The sequence below is a fragment of the Mustela putorius genome, unplaced genomic scaffold (assembly GCF_011764305.1).
Source record: "Mustela putorius furo isolate JIRA1106 unplaced genomic scaffold, ASM1176430v1.1 tig00003983_pilon_pilon_pilon, whole genome shotgun sequence".
Classification (NCBI taxonomy): Eukaryota; Metazoa; Chordata; class Mammalia; order Carnivora; family Mustelidae; genus Mustela; species Mustela putorius.
Genome location: NW_025422123.1, coordinates 9,774,450 through 9,788,411, shown reverse-complemented (window position 1 = coordinate 9,788,411; position 13,962 = coordinate 9,774,450). Strand labels below are relative to the sequence as shown.

At 45.9% G+C, this 13,962-nt stretch overlaps 1 protein-coding gene across 2 annotated transcripts; it reads left to right on the top strand.

Annotated features, from left to right (window-relative positions):
- Window positions 1–10,445: 10,445 nt before the first annotated feature.
- Window positions 10,446–13,687, top strand: DNPH1 (2'-deoxynucleoside 5'-phosphate N-hydrolase 1). 2 transcript variants are annotated; one of them, XM_045071251.1, is made up of 4 exons: window positions 10,448–10,681; window positions 12,950–13,018; window positions 13,180–13,290; window positions 13,450–13,687. In XM_045071251.1, exons 1-4 carry the CDS (start codon window positions 10,480–10,482, stop codon window positions 13,563–13,565), a joined length of 498 nt encoding a protein of 165 aa, XP_044927186.1. In that variant the 5' UTR covers window positions 10,448–10,479; the 3' UTR covers window positions 13,566–13,687. The 2 variants fall into 2 exon arrangements, with proteins under 2 accessions (XP_044927187.1, XP_044927186.1); XM_045071252.1 differs by lacking the exon at window positions 12,950–13,018 and having other exon boundaries at window positions 10,446–10,681.
- The last annotated feature ends 275 nt before the right edge of the window (window positions 13,688–13,962 follow it).

Here is a 13,962-nt window from a genome sequence, read left to right as displayed (position 1 = left end):
GCTTCTAGTCTAGAGATAATTTTCCCCACCCCTGAGGCAAAAGACCAGCATATCTTACCTCATGCCTCATGAATTATGAGGTTTTCCTACATTGACTGGAGGGAACATGCACTTTTTGCATTGCTGTGTGAGCTATGGAAATTGTTCACTTGGCTACTTTCAGGTAGCTCTTTTCCTGCTACAGCAAGTTTCCTCACACACCTGTGCTGATCAGTCCGCAGCCGGCCCTCACAGAGATCACTCTGAAGATTCCAAAGCTCTCTCTTCTGTCCTGTGCTCTGTTCCATACACCAGCTACCTTGGCCTCCTTGGACTCCCCAGTCTGCCTCCTCAGCTCCAGGAGACAGCTGGGCTCAACCTGGAAACCCAGAAAACCTGCAGGTAATATGTGGGCGTGGTAAACAAAAGCTCACCTGGCTGTTTTTAGTCTGGGGGGTGGGGGGATCCCTGTCCTACACTGTCTGATGGCCAATGTTCAAACATCGTTGCTTCATATTTCCTGCCCAGGTTTCTGCTTGTTAAACAGGTGAGGCTCAACAACAAAGGAAACCAGTAAAATGAGAAGGCAAGTTATGGAATGGGAGAAAAATGCTTGCAAGTCATAAATCTGTTAAAGGGTTAATATCTGAAATACATAAAGGACTCATACAATTCAATGCGGAGGGGGGGAGTACAGTCCACTTTAAATATGGGAAGAAGGGGGCACCTGGGTGGCTCAGTGGGTTAAGCCACTGCCTTCGGCTCAGGTCATGATCCCAGGGTCCTGGGATCGAGTCCCGCATCAGGCTCTCTGCTCAGCAGGGAGCCGACTTCCTCCTCTCTCTCTCTCTGCCTGCCTCTCTGCCTACTTGTGATCTCTCTTTGTCAAATAAATAAATAAATTCTTTAAAAAATAAATAAATAAAAATGGGCAGAGGATCTAAATAGACATTTTTCCAAAAAAGACATACAAATAGCCAATAGGTACAAGAAAATGTACCACACATAGTACCCAAAGCCATCTATAGATTCAATGAAATCCTTATCAAGATTCCAATGACATTTTTACAGAAGTAGAAAAAAAAAACCCTAAGATTTATATAGAACCACAAAGACTCTGAATAACTAAAGCAATTCTGAGAAGGAAGAATAAAGTGGGAAGCATCACACCTTCTGATTTCAAGCTATGTTATAAAGCTAGAGTATCAAAACAGTATGGTACCAGCATAAAAACAGACATATAACCAGTGAAACAGAACCAAGAGCACAAAAACCCATACATATAAGTCCTACTAATATTTGACAAGGGAGCCAAGGATATTCAGTGAAGAAAAGACAATTTCTTCCATAAAGATGACCGATGGATCATGAAAAGATACTTAACATCACTAATCATCAGGGAAATGCAAACCAAAACCACAATGAGATATCACCCCATACCTATCAGAATGGCTAGTCTCAAAAAGACAAAAAATAGCAAGTCTTGGCAAGGATGTGGAGAAAAGAGAACCTTCTCATATTGTTGGTGGGAATGTAAATTGGTGCAAACACTGTGGAAAACAGTGTGGAGGCTCCTTTAAAAAAAAAAAAAAAAACTAAAAATAGGGGCACCTGGCTAGTTCAGTCACTAGAGCATGCAGACTCTTGATCTGGGGGTTATAAGTTCAAGTCCCACGCTGGGTGTAGAGATTACTTAAAAATCAAATGTTTAAAAAGAATGAAATCTTGCCATTTGCAACAATGTGGAAGGAGCTAGAGAGTATTATGCTAAGAGAAATAAGTCAGTCAGGGGCGCCTGGGTGGCTCAGCCACTTGTGTCTCACTCATGGTTTCAGCTCAGGTCATGATCTCTGGGTCATGAAATTGAGCCCCTTATCTGGCTCCAAGCTAAGCTCAGAGTCTGCTTGGGATTCTTTCTCCCTCCCATCCCCGTCTCCTCTGCTCCTCCCTCTGCTTGTGCACTCCTCCACTTTCTCTCAAATAAATAAATAAAATCTTAAAAAACCACAAACCCTAAAAATAGAGGTATCATATGATCCAGTAATTCCATTTCTGGGTATTAACCTGAAGAAAATGAAAACACTAATTTAGAAAGACAGAAGCACCCCTGTAGTTCACTGCAGCTTTATTCACAATAGCCAAGATATGGAAGCAACCCAAGTGTCCATTGATACAAGAATGGATAAAGAAGATGTGGTGTATAGAGACAGTGGGCTCTTACTCAGCCACAAAAAAGAATGAGATCTTGCCACTCGTGACCACATGGATGGAGCTAGAGGGCATTATGCTAAGTAGAATAAGTCAGACAGAGAAACACATATACTGTATGATTTCATTTATATGTGAAATGCAAAACAAACAAATACAAAAAAAAAAAACCCACAATAAAAGAGAAACAGACTCCTAAATAAGATAGTAAGCATGGCTGCTGAGAGGAGGTAGGAGGAGGTGGTAGGAGGGTGGACAAAATGGGTGAAGGGGAGTGGGAGATACAGTCTTCTAGTTATGGAGGAAGTCATGGGGATGAAAGGAAGAGCATAGGGAGTACAGTCAATGGTACTGTAACAGTGCTGTGTGGTGACAGAGGGAGGCTACACTTCTGAACATACATCTAGACTCGTCCAATCACTATGTGGTATGCCTGACACTAATGTAACAGTGTGGGTCAACTATACTTCAATTCAAAAAATTTTGAGGGGTGCCTGAGTGGCTGGGTCGTTAAGTGTCTGCCTTCGGCTCAGGTCACAGTCCCAGGGTTCTGGGATCCAACCCTGCATTAGGATCCCTGCTCTGCGGGAAGCCTGCTTCTCCCTCTCCCACTCCCCTTGCTTGTGTTTCCTCTCTCACCGTCTCTCTCTCTGTCAAATAAATAAATAAAATCTTTAAAAAGTAATAAAATAACAAATTTTTTAAAAGACAGTGTCTTCAATAAACAGTTCTGGGAAAACTGGATATTCACATGTAAAAGAAAAAAAAAAACAAAACTAAATCCCTATTTTATACCACTCACAAAAATTAACTCGAATTGGATTAATTTTTATTTTTAGTTTTCTGTCTGTTTTATTTTTTTAAGATTTTATTTATTTATTTGTCAGAATGAGAGAAAGAGCACAAGTAGGGCGAGCAGCAGGCAGAAGGAGAAGCAGGCTCCCCACTGAGCAGGGAGCCTGATGTGGGACTCGATTCCAGAACCCTGGGATCATGACCTGAGCCAAAGGCAGATGCTTAACGGACTGAGCCACCCAGGTATCCCTCTTTTCTATTTTTTTTTTTTTTTAAGATTTATTTATATTAGAGGGACGCCTGGGTGGCTCAGTTGGTTAAGCGGCTGCCTTCGGCTCAGGTCATGATCCCAGTGGTCTGGGATGGAGTCTCACATCGGGCTCTCTGCTCGGCAGGGAACCTGCTTCTCCCTCTGCCTCTGCCTACCAGTCTGCCTGCCTGTTCTTGTGCTCTCTCTTTCTCTCCCTTTCTCTAACAAATAAATAAAATCTTAAAAAAAAAAAAGATTTATTTATATGAGAGAGTGAGAGAGAGTGTGCATGCAAGCAGGGGCAGGGGTAGAGGAAGAGAGAAAAAGAAAATCTCTAGCAGACTCCGTGCTGCACAAGGAGCCCAACATGGGACTCAATTCCATGACCCTGGCATCACAACCTGAGCCAAAACTATGAGTGGGATGTTTAACCAACTGAGCCACACAGGTGCGCCTCTAATTGGAGGACCCCTAACCATGTCTGACACTAATGTCAGACCTGAAACCATGAAACTCCTAGAAGAAAACATAGGGGAAAAGCTCCTTTGTATGGTTATTGGCAATGATTTTTTTTTAATATGACACATAAAATACAGTAAACAACAAGAATAAATAAACAAGTGGGACTACATCAAACTAAAAAGCTTCTGCACAGCAAAAAACAAAAACAAAAACAAAAAAACCAACCCCCAACCCCCAATCAGAAAAATGAAAAGACAACCTATGGCATGGGAAAAAAAGTTTGTAAATCATATATCTGATAAGGGGTTAATACCCAAAATATATAAAGAACTCATATAACTCAATAGCACACACAAAAAACCACAAATAATCCAACTAAAAACAGGCAAAGGCCCTGAACAGATATATTTCCAAAGAAGACATACAAATGGCCAACAGGAATGTGAAAAGGTGCTCAATGTTACTAATCATTAGGAAAATGCAAATCAGAACCACAGTGATGGGGCGCCTGGCTGGTTCAGTCAGTGGAGCATACAACTCTCCATCTCAGGGTTGTAAGTTTGAGCCCCACATTGGGTATAGAGCTTACTTAAAAATAAAATCTTTGGGGTGCCTGGCAGTCTATCAGTTGGTAGAGTGTGCAACTCTTGATCTCTGGGTTGTAGTTTCAAGGCCCATGCTGGGTGTAGAGATTACTTTAAAAAAAAAATCTTTATAGGAGGGAGACAAACCATAAGTGACTCTTAATCTCACAAAACAAACTGAGGGTTGCTGGGGAGAGGGGGGTTGGGAGAGGGGGGTGGGGTTATGGACATTGGGGAGGGTATGTGCTATGGTGAGTGCTGTGAAGTGTGTAAACCTGGCGATTCACAGACCTGTACCCTTGGGGATAAAAATATATTGTATGTTTATAAAAAATTTTTTTAAAAGTGGAAAAAAATCTTTAAAAAACTCACAATGATATGTCACCTGGTGCTTCTTAGAATGGCTATGTTCAATCTTAAGAAAAAAAAAAAAAAAAAAAAAAAAAAAACAAAAACAAGCTCATAAACACAGAAGCCAGATTGGGAGTTACAAGAGTCAAGGTAGGAGGGACATTGTGCAAAGTGGAAGAAAGTGGTCAAGAGGTACAAATTTCCAGTTATAAGATAAACAAGTCCTGGGGATGTAAGGTACAGCATAGTGACTATAGTTAATAATACTTCACTGTATATTTGAAAGATGCTAAGAGAGGAGATCATAAAACTTTTCATCACAAGAAAAAATATTTGTAATTATGTGGTGATGTGTGTTAACTAAACTTACTGTGGCAATCATTTCACAACACACACTTATATCAAGTCATTATGTTGTACACCTAACACTAATGCAATGCCAAAGAAAAAAATTTTTAAACCACAGTGGGGGAAAAAGCGTGACAAACAACAGAAAGAGCAAGGAAAAGCATGGCAAATATAAAGCACGAAAGAGGATAATAGGAAAATATCCAAATATGTTAGTAATCACAATAAATATAAATGGAAGAAATTCATTGATAGAGTATCAGGTTTGTTAAAATGCAGGTATAAGCTGCTTAAGAGACAAAAATGTTAAAACTGAAGATGTAAAAACATGTAAGTCTAAAAGGATTTATTGGGGGAAAAGTGGATCACATCATGAGGACAAAATGTATACAACTAAGAACATATAAAAATTCTAAACTTGTACACACATAATAATAGTCTCAGAATACAAAATGAAAATAGGTAAAATTACAAGGAAAAAATTTAAGTACACTGTCAAAGGGAGATTTCAAAAAAATTACCTCAGTAATTAACAAGTGGGAAAAAAATAAAGAAAAAGATCTGAAAACTACCAATATAACCAACCAGTTTGATCTAGTGTATGCGTGTATAGACAATTACATATAAGTAATCTATTATCTATTATATTTATTTTAGATATGATATCTGCTGGATACATGGATATCTATTATAGATAGATTTTATATACATATAAATCTATTATTAAAATAACAGATATCGGGGTGCCTGGGTGGCTCAGTGTGTTAAAGCCTCTTCTTTCAGCTCGGGTTGTGATCCTGGGGTCCTGGAATTGAGCCCCACATCAGGCTCTGTGCTCAGTGGGGAGCCTGCTTCCTCCTCTCTCTCTGCCTGCCTCTCTGCCACTTGTGATCTCTGTCAAATAACTAAATAAAAATCTTTAAAAAAAAAAAATGGGACACATGGGTGGCTCAGTGGGTTAGGGCCTCTGCGTTAGGCTCCAGTCGTGATCTCAAGGTCCTAGGGTCGAGCCCCACATCAGGCTCTCTGCTTGGCGGGGAGCCTGCTTCCCGCCTCTATCTCTGCCTGCCTCTTTGCCTACTTGTGATCTCTCTATCAAGTAAAATGGATGGGATCTTTAAAAAGAGAAAAAAAAAAATCTTAAAAAAAAATAAAATAACAGATATTTACAATAGATATTATGATATATAGAATGTATAGATAGATCTGAAATACATATAACAAGATTTTAAGATTTGATAACCCTGAGTAGTAAACACAAGGATATATGATATACCATTCTCCAAACTTTACTCATACTTGCTAAATTTTATAAAGTTTTTAAATTCATAATTATTCACAAAAAAATCTGAACTTGAACACTAGGCTGAACTCCCCATTTTGGCCTCTCGCAGATGCCTGACACTGAACAGCAGATGAAGAGTTCAGATGCTCCCTCCCTGCACAAAATCCCCATCGTAAGAAAACATCATAGCAACTAGGATGGTGAGGAAATAAGAGTCAGAGGGCCCTACCTGGCTGGCTCTGTGGGCAGAGCATGTGACTCTTAATCTCAAGGTCGGGAGTTCAGGCCCCACTGGGCAGAGAGCTTGCTGGAAGGAAGGGAGGAAAGGAGGAAAGAGGGGAGGGAGGAAGGGGACTGAGAACATACTCAGGTAAGGTGGATACAATATATATTAGAGCAAAGATTCTCAACCCTGCTTTCTCCACAACATATCTGAGAAAGCAGGATCACATTTGAAAAATAAATGAACACAAAACATGGGAGGGTAAATCTGGTCCCTACTATTCCCTCTTGGTGAAGAAGCAGGTGTTTGTTTGATCTGGGTATTAACCAGTACCAGTGTGAGGATAAACGGGAAGGCATGCCCCACAGGCCTGATTTCTGCTTTCTTTGAATTGCTCAACACTTTGTATGTCGCTGCTTGGCATTAAATTGACCTCGACTCTAGAGCCAAGGCTGGCCCTTCCCCAGACCGGTATAAAGACTCAGGCTTTATTCCTTTTTGTAGTTCCTCTAGTGTCCACTGAGTGTCTCACACAAAACAAATGCTTCAAAACAAAACAAAACAAAACAAAACAAAAAAAACTTCCTCAAAGCTGGATATTAAAAGAGACTTTTGAAAATACTAAAAAAATGAATCTGTTTAAACTGTAGGACCAGGAATGCACATTTGGGTGATAAAACCATAAAGAAGTTTATTTATGCCCAATTTTGGTCGTTACTATAAATGTATGGGCAGCGTGTACTTTTGGAGGAAAATAAGGAGGCTGTGACTGGGATGGGGCACATGGAAACTTCTCGGTGGCTGAAGATCTGTTTCCATTCCTTTTTTTTCTTTTAAAGATTTTTATTTCTTTCTTTATTTGACTGAGAGAGAAAGAGCACAAGCAGGGGGAGAGGCAGAGGGAGAAGCAGATTCCCCACCAAGCAGGGAGAACTGGGATCATGACCCAAGCCCAAGGCAGACAGTTAATTGACTGAGCCACCTATAGGCACACCATGGCTTCTGCTCTTAAACAAATGAACTGTAAACAAACACAACATTTTTAAGACAATTGGAGATTTGAACCATAGTTGAATACTTGTTGATGTTAAAAAATCTTATTAAGTATTTTAGCTGGGATAATGGTATTTTGGTTACTTTTTTTTTTTTTTTGAGATTTTATTTATTTATTTGACAGACCAAAATCACCAGTAGGCAGAGAGGCAGGCAGGCTCCCCGATGAACCAGACGTGGGGCTCAATCCCAGGACTCTGGGATCAAAGACAGAGGCCTTAACCCACTGAGCCAACCAGGTGCCTCTTTATTTTAAGTGTATCTTGGGGCAGCTGGGTGGCTCAGTCAGTTAAGTGTGTGACTCTTGGTTTCAGCTCAGGTCATGATCTCAGCATTCAGAGATCGAGCCCCTGTCAGGCTCAGTGGAGAGTTTGCTTTGCATTCTCTTCCTCTCCCTCCTGCTCACTCTCTCTCTCTCAAATAAATAAATAAAATCTTTAAAAAATAATAAAATAAAAGTAAGAGTATCTTTTAAAGGCACATATTAAAATATTTACCAAAAAAATTCAATCTTGAATTAGTATCAAAACAGTAGAGCAAGGCAATTGGATATGGATACATAGATGAAATTAGATTGGTCATAAATTGATAATTGTTGAGTCTCATTACATTACATTATCTACTATTTCCCCTGCTTTAATTTTACTCTTTAAAAAACAGCTTTATAGGGTGCCTGGGTAGCTCAGTCGTTAAGCATTTGCCTTTGACTAAGGTCATGATCCCAGGGTCCTGGGTTTGAGTGCTGGAGCCCTACAACGGCCTGTTTGCTCAGCGGGGAATCTGCTTCTCCCTCTCCCTCTGCCCCTTCCCCTGCTTGTGTTCCCTCTCTCACTTTCTCTGTCAAATAAAATCTTAAAAAATAAAATAAAAATAAAAAACAGCTTTATGAAGTATAACACATATTAATACATTCTGTCAATTGTACATGTAAAATTTAATAATATTTTGTGAAAATTGATGTTAAATGATCCCATTTTTTTAAAGATTTTATTTATTTATTAAAGATGTTATTTATTTTAAAGAGAGAGAAAGAGAGAGAGATCACAAGTAGGCAGAGAGGCAGGCAGAGAGAGAGGAAGGGAAGCAGGCTCCCGGCTGAGCAGAGAGCCTGATGCAGGGCTGGATCCTAAGACCCTGAGATCATGACCTGAGCAGAAGGCAGAGGCCTTAACCCACTAAGCCACCCAGACACCCCTAAATGATTCCATTTAAGTGAAATGTCCAGAAAAGTCCTATTTGGAGGACAGAAAGCAGATCATTTAAATGGAATTGTGGGTAGGGCACCTGGGTGGCCCAGTCGGTTAAGCTACAGGCGCTTGATTTTGGCTCAGGTCATGATCTCAGGGTTGTGAGATAGAGCTGCAAGTCAGGCCAAGTGCTGGGCATGGAGCCTGCTTAAGATTCTCTCTCTTCCTCTCCCTCTGCCCCCCCACCCCTCCCAAGATAAATAAATAAATCTTTTATTTTTTACTTTTTCTTAAATATTTTTACTTATTTGAAAGAGTGAGCAAGCGGGTGAGGGTGCCTGGGGCACTAGCCGATGGCTCTGCACATATTTGCCCCACGGTCTATGTACCTGTGGCTGGGCCCACCAGAGGACAGAGATAGCATAAAAATCTCTGCTTTCTCTTTGTGTCTTTGCATTTTTTTTTTTTTTTAGGTTTACTTATTTATTTAGGTAACCTCTACACCCAACATGGGGCTCGAACTCACAACCTGAGATCAAGAGTCGAATGCTCTTCCAACTGAGTCCTCCAGGCCCCCCTGTGCCTTTGCATTACTTATTTATTTTTATTTTTATATTTTAAGATTTATTTATTTATTTGAGAGAGCGAGAGAGTGCTCGAACAAGCGAGGCCCGATCCCACGACCTGGAGATCATGACCTGAGCCAAAAGTCACTGCATCTTAAAAATTACTGTGTCAGCCCTGTAACCCCATTCCTTGGTATTTTATAGTTATCATTCAGAAGAATTCGGAAGTCAGCACGACAGAGCTTTCTTCCAGCGAACGGGATTGGGGTGTCGTGACTCAGTTTCCACCCAGTACTCTTGCTCCATTTGATTTTTTGTCCTAAGTTTGTGTTTTTCCATTACCTAATGAGCGGGAAATCATCATTATGACCAGCGAACAACGTTGTGTCCGCCAACCTCCCTGAAGAGCCTGCTTCTATCAGCCTACTATAGGGCTGAGCAGATGACAAAGTGCTGCTGACAAATAGAACTTCTCATCTGAACTCACTCATTCATTCAACAAATATTTGATAACTAGTCCCAGTGTGTCCAGCACAGTTCTAGAAGCTAGGGATCTAGCAGTGAACAAAACGGAGAAAAGCTCCTGCCCTCCTGGGAACTCACATTCTACTGGGTATAGAAAGACAACCAACAAAATTAATCAGTGTGTCAGGAAGAAGGATAGAAGGTAAGGCGGAGGAGGGCAACAGGGAGGACTGGGAACAGGGGGCTGCCGTGTTGAACAGGATGGTCAGGGACGGTGACCTGTGAAGACGGGAGAGGTGAGGGAGTGCTCCAGGGGGCTACCTGGAAAAGACGGTTCCAGGCTACAGCAAAGGTAAAGGGCACGGCCAGCATGCTCGAGGAGAGCCAGCGTGGCTGCGTAAAGGGAGAGGAGGAGGAGCTGGAGTCACCACAGGATGTCCCCGCGTCTAGCTGAGATGGGGGACGCCACGCCGGGCCGGGGGCGCAGGAGCGGGTGGGCTGTGGGCGACCAGCCGCAGGGACGAAGCCGGGGAGCGGGTGGGTTTCCAGTCGCGCCGTCGTCAGCGTCCGGAGGCTAACGTCGTGCTCCCACCTCGCCCGCCACTCGCTGGAGCAGCCTCTGAGGACCCAAAGCGGCGTCCCGGGGCCGGGCGGGTCACGTGGTCGCGAGCGGGCGCCCCCTGGCGCGAAGAGGGGAGCGGCGGCAGCGGCGGCGGCGGCGGGATGGCGGCGGCGGCGGCCGGAGCGCGGGAAAGCGGGGAGCCGGGCCAGCCGGGCCAGCCCGGCCGCCGGGCCCTGTACTTCTGCGGAAGCGTCCGCGGCGGGCGCGAGGACCGGGCGCTGTACGGGCGGATCGTGTCGCGGTTGCGGCGCTTCGGGGCGGTGCTCACGGAGCACGTGGCGGCCGCCGAACTGGGAGCGCGCGGTGAGGCGGGCGGCGGGGCGCGGTGAGGCGGGCGGCGGGGCGCGGTGAGGCGGGCGGCGGGGCGCGGTGAGGCGGGCGGCGGGGCGCGGTGAGGCGGGCGGCGGGGCGCGGTGAGGCGGGCCGGTCCCGCCCCGGTACCGAGATTACACTCCCCCCTCCCCAACCCCGCCCAGCCGGGAAAGGGAGCCGGGACTCGGACAGCGGGGGTCCCAGTGAGCTTGCTGGCGGGAGCCGGGTTTCCGCATTCAGTTCTCGTGACTTGAGTCATTCCTGGAGAACTTTCTCCCCCTCTTTCCAGGGACCGAGCAGGGAGGAGCAGAATGCGCGTGAACGGGGCTGCGGCAGTTCCCGCTTCACCTTCCCGCACCTGCTCCCCCACCTAAGACAAAGCTTATCCTCCTGCTTCCCCCTTGGCGGTCAAGGTATCCGCCCTCTCTTGGACCTCACGGACCCGACCACCATCTCTCTCACGCCCTCTCATCAGGCTGCTAACTTCCTGGCTGCTGGGTCTTTCTAAAGCGTGGTTTTGATCATTTTTGGTCTGGAATCTCCGCGACTCTTCTAGTTTGGAAAGTTGTGCCTAGAACTCTTGCGCTTCTACTCGGAAAACCTTGGAAGTGCTTCCCCCTCGGCAGACCCAGGAGCGGATCCAGGATTTGTGGGATCTAAGGCAATTTTGGAGAACTGTTTAAAAAGGTGTGATATAGTTTTTGGAATGTTGGTGAGGTTGGAGTCCAGAGCCCGCAGCCAAGAAAGAATTCTTGAAATGTCTCTGGTGCAAAAAGGTGATTTTATTAGAGTGCAGGGACAGGACCGGTGGACAGAAGGAGCTGCTGCCCTGGGGTTGTGAGGAATGGCGGATTATAGACTTGAGAGTTGGAGAAGATAAGGAAAAAGGAAGGTGTCCAAGAGGACTTTGACATGCTGAGGAAGATACCAAAGTCATTGTCAGCCTAAGGTGGTTTTCCCCTGTAGCAGAGCATTGAGACTGTTGGGAGATTCCTGGAGAAACGTTATACTCCGCCTGCCTCAAGTACTTGCCAGTGGACTGCAGATTATAAGGACATTTAATTTTTACCAACATTTCCTTTACCTTTGTCTCCCACATGGCTGTGGAGGGGAGGGTGCTGCTCGGGCTCCAGAAAATTGAGTTATGGGTCTCCAGAAGTTAAGTTATTGATTTGAATGCTTTTTTCTTGTGAATCACTAAGACATTGGTAAACTGAGGGGAGACTCCTGCCCTGCAGGACTGGGGTCCCTATTAGTTCACCATTTGTGTTTCCTTCCCTTAGTTTAGGACAGCCAGGAGTGCCTGAGGAAGGCCACACCTATCCCACCTGGGAGTGGGGCGCGCAGGAGTTGGCCCATGTCAGCTTGTGCTCTGTCCTCTGCCTGCCTTCTGCTCCCTTATTGGGTGAAATCACCGAACAAAATTGCTAGGGCACTGGAAAGGGCCTGTGTGAGTGCCGGGCCCGGAGGCTTAAGATTCTTTGGTTTCAGGGCATGTCCCTTCCACACACCCCCCACCCACTGGTTCTGGAACTTCAGTGTGCTCCAATGTAGTCTGAGGGAACTTGTTCACAATGCTGGCTCACAGCAGTCTGGGGTGAAGGCTTCCAATGTATTTTTAACAAGCTCTCCAGAGACTTTCTTCGGATTCAGGCAGTAACATTTCTCCAAGCCAGGACTGAGAGCACCTCTGACCCCCGTAAGAGCACCTCTTCTCTACCCTCCTTCCCAACCCCTCCTATTGGTCGTGCATTGTATCAAAGTTTGGTGGGGCTCACCATTGCCTGGAAAGCTGGTAGAGCAGCCAGGAGTCCTATCAAGCTCTCAGCCGATGCCGATGCCGGCACCCGCCGAAGCCGGAGTTGGGCTCTGGTTGTTCAGCCTTTGTTTGCCCGGCCAGTCTCCTGCTTCTGCCTGCCATTTCCACCCTGCACCCCAGGAGGCTAGTCGTCCTCCTCGCCATCTCTGATCCCTGACCCACAGTGAGGTATAGTCCTTCCTGTAGTCTCCTCTGTATCCCTCATCCGACCCTAATCACATCCCTCCTGGAAGTTTTCTTGTGGCTATTCCATTTCATCTTTTCCCTGGAGCCTTAGTTTTTGGTGGGTCCTCGGAGGTCACTTAGCATGCCTTGCCCCCCACCCCGCCTGCGCTGGGCAGATATGGGGGCTGGGGGCGGCAAGGGTAGAGGAGAGGTAATGAGTGCTGAGGACCAGGCAGGCAGATACTTGGCCTTGACCAGCCTTTCCTACTCCACAGGGGAAGAGGTTGCTGGGGGTGACAGGCTCATCCATGAGCGGGACCTGGCCTGGCTGCAGCAGGCAGATGGTGAGCACTTCCCCCTCCTGCCCACAAATTCCTGTTAGGTCCCCTGGACAGGCCTGTGGTCCACACCAGGAAGGGAGTTCCCTCCTCACCACACCGAGACACTGTCATCCATCCCTTAACAAGCCCCAGATACCAAGCCTCAGTCTTGTGTTTTTTCCTAGTGGTGGTAGCCGAAGTGACCCAGCCGTCGCTGGGTGTGGGCTATGAGCTGGGCCGGGCTGTAGCCCTCAACAAGCGGATCCTGTGCCTCTTCCGTCCACAGTCTGGCCGAGGTGAGCGCTCCAAGCCCTGGGTGGGCCCTCCTCCCCCCCAGCTTTCTGCACACCGAACCCTAGGGGGCTCTGAGGACAGTGCCTACCCTGGAAACAGGACAGGGACAGGGAAGGGAGTGGAGACGGGGAGCTTCACCTCCCTCCGCCCTTCCTTCCCAGTGCTTTCAGCCATGATCCGGGGAGCGGCAGACGGCTCGAGGTTCCAGGTGTTGGACTACGAGGAGGGCGAGGTGGAGGCCATGCTGGATCGCTACTTTGAGGGTGACCTTCCCTAGCAGGTGGCTGCCTCCCCTGCCCCAGCTGCTTGACTTAACTCCACTTTGTTAATTCTTCTCTGCCCTCATACCCCTCCTACCTCAACCCCAGTACCAAATTAAAAGTTATGTTTAAAATTCTACCTCTGTCTATAGGAGTGATGGGGCAGGACAGGTCCTCAGGATTATCCTTTTCTTTCCTGCTTCACTTCAAGATGTAGAGAGATCCATTACCATTCTGTAGGCCCCAAGAGAGAGTACTTCCTAATGCCCTCAGACTCCTGCCAAGAACGTTCAAGAGTTTGGAGGAAGGCTGGCCCAGGGTGGGGTGGGGAGGGGTGTTTCATGGCCTCCTCTACCACTGGACAGGGTCTGGGGCAAGTGGGCAGGCCTGCACCTGGCCCTGGGCCCTGGAAAC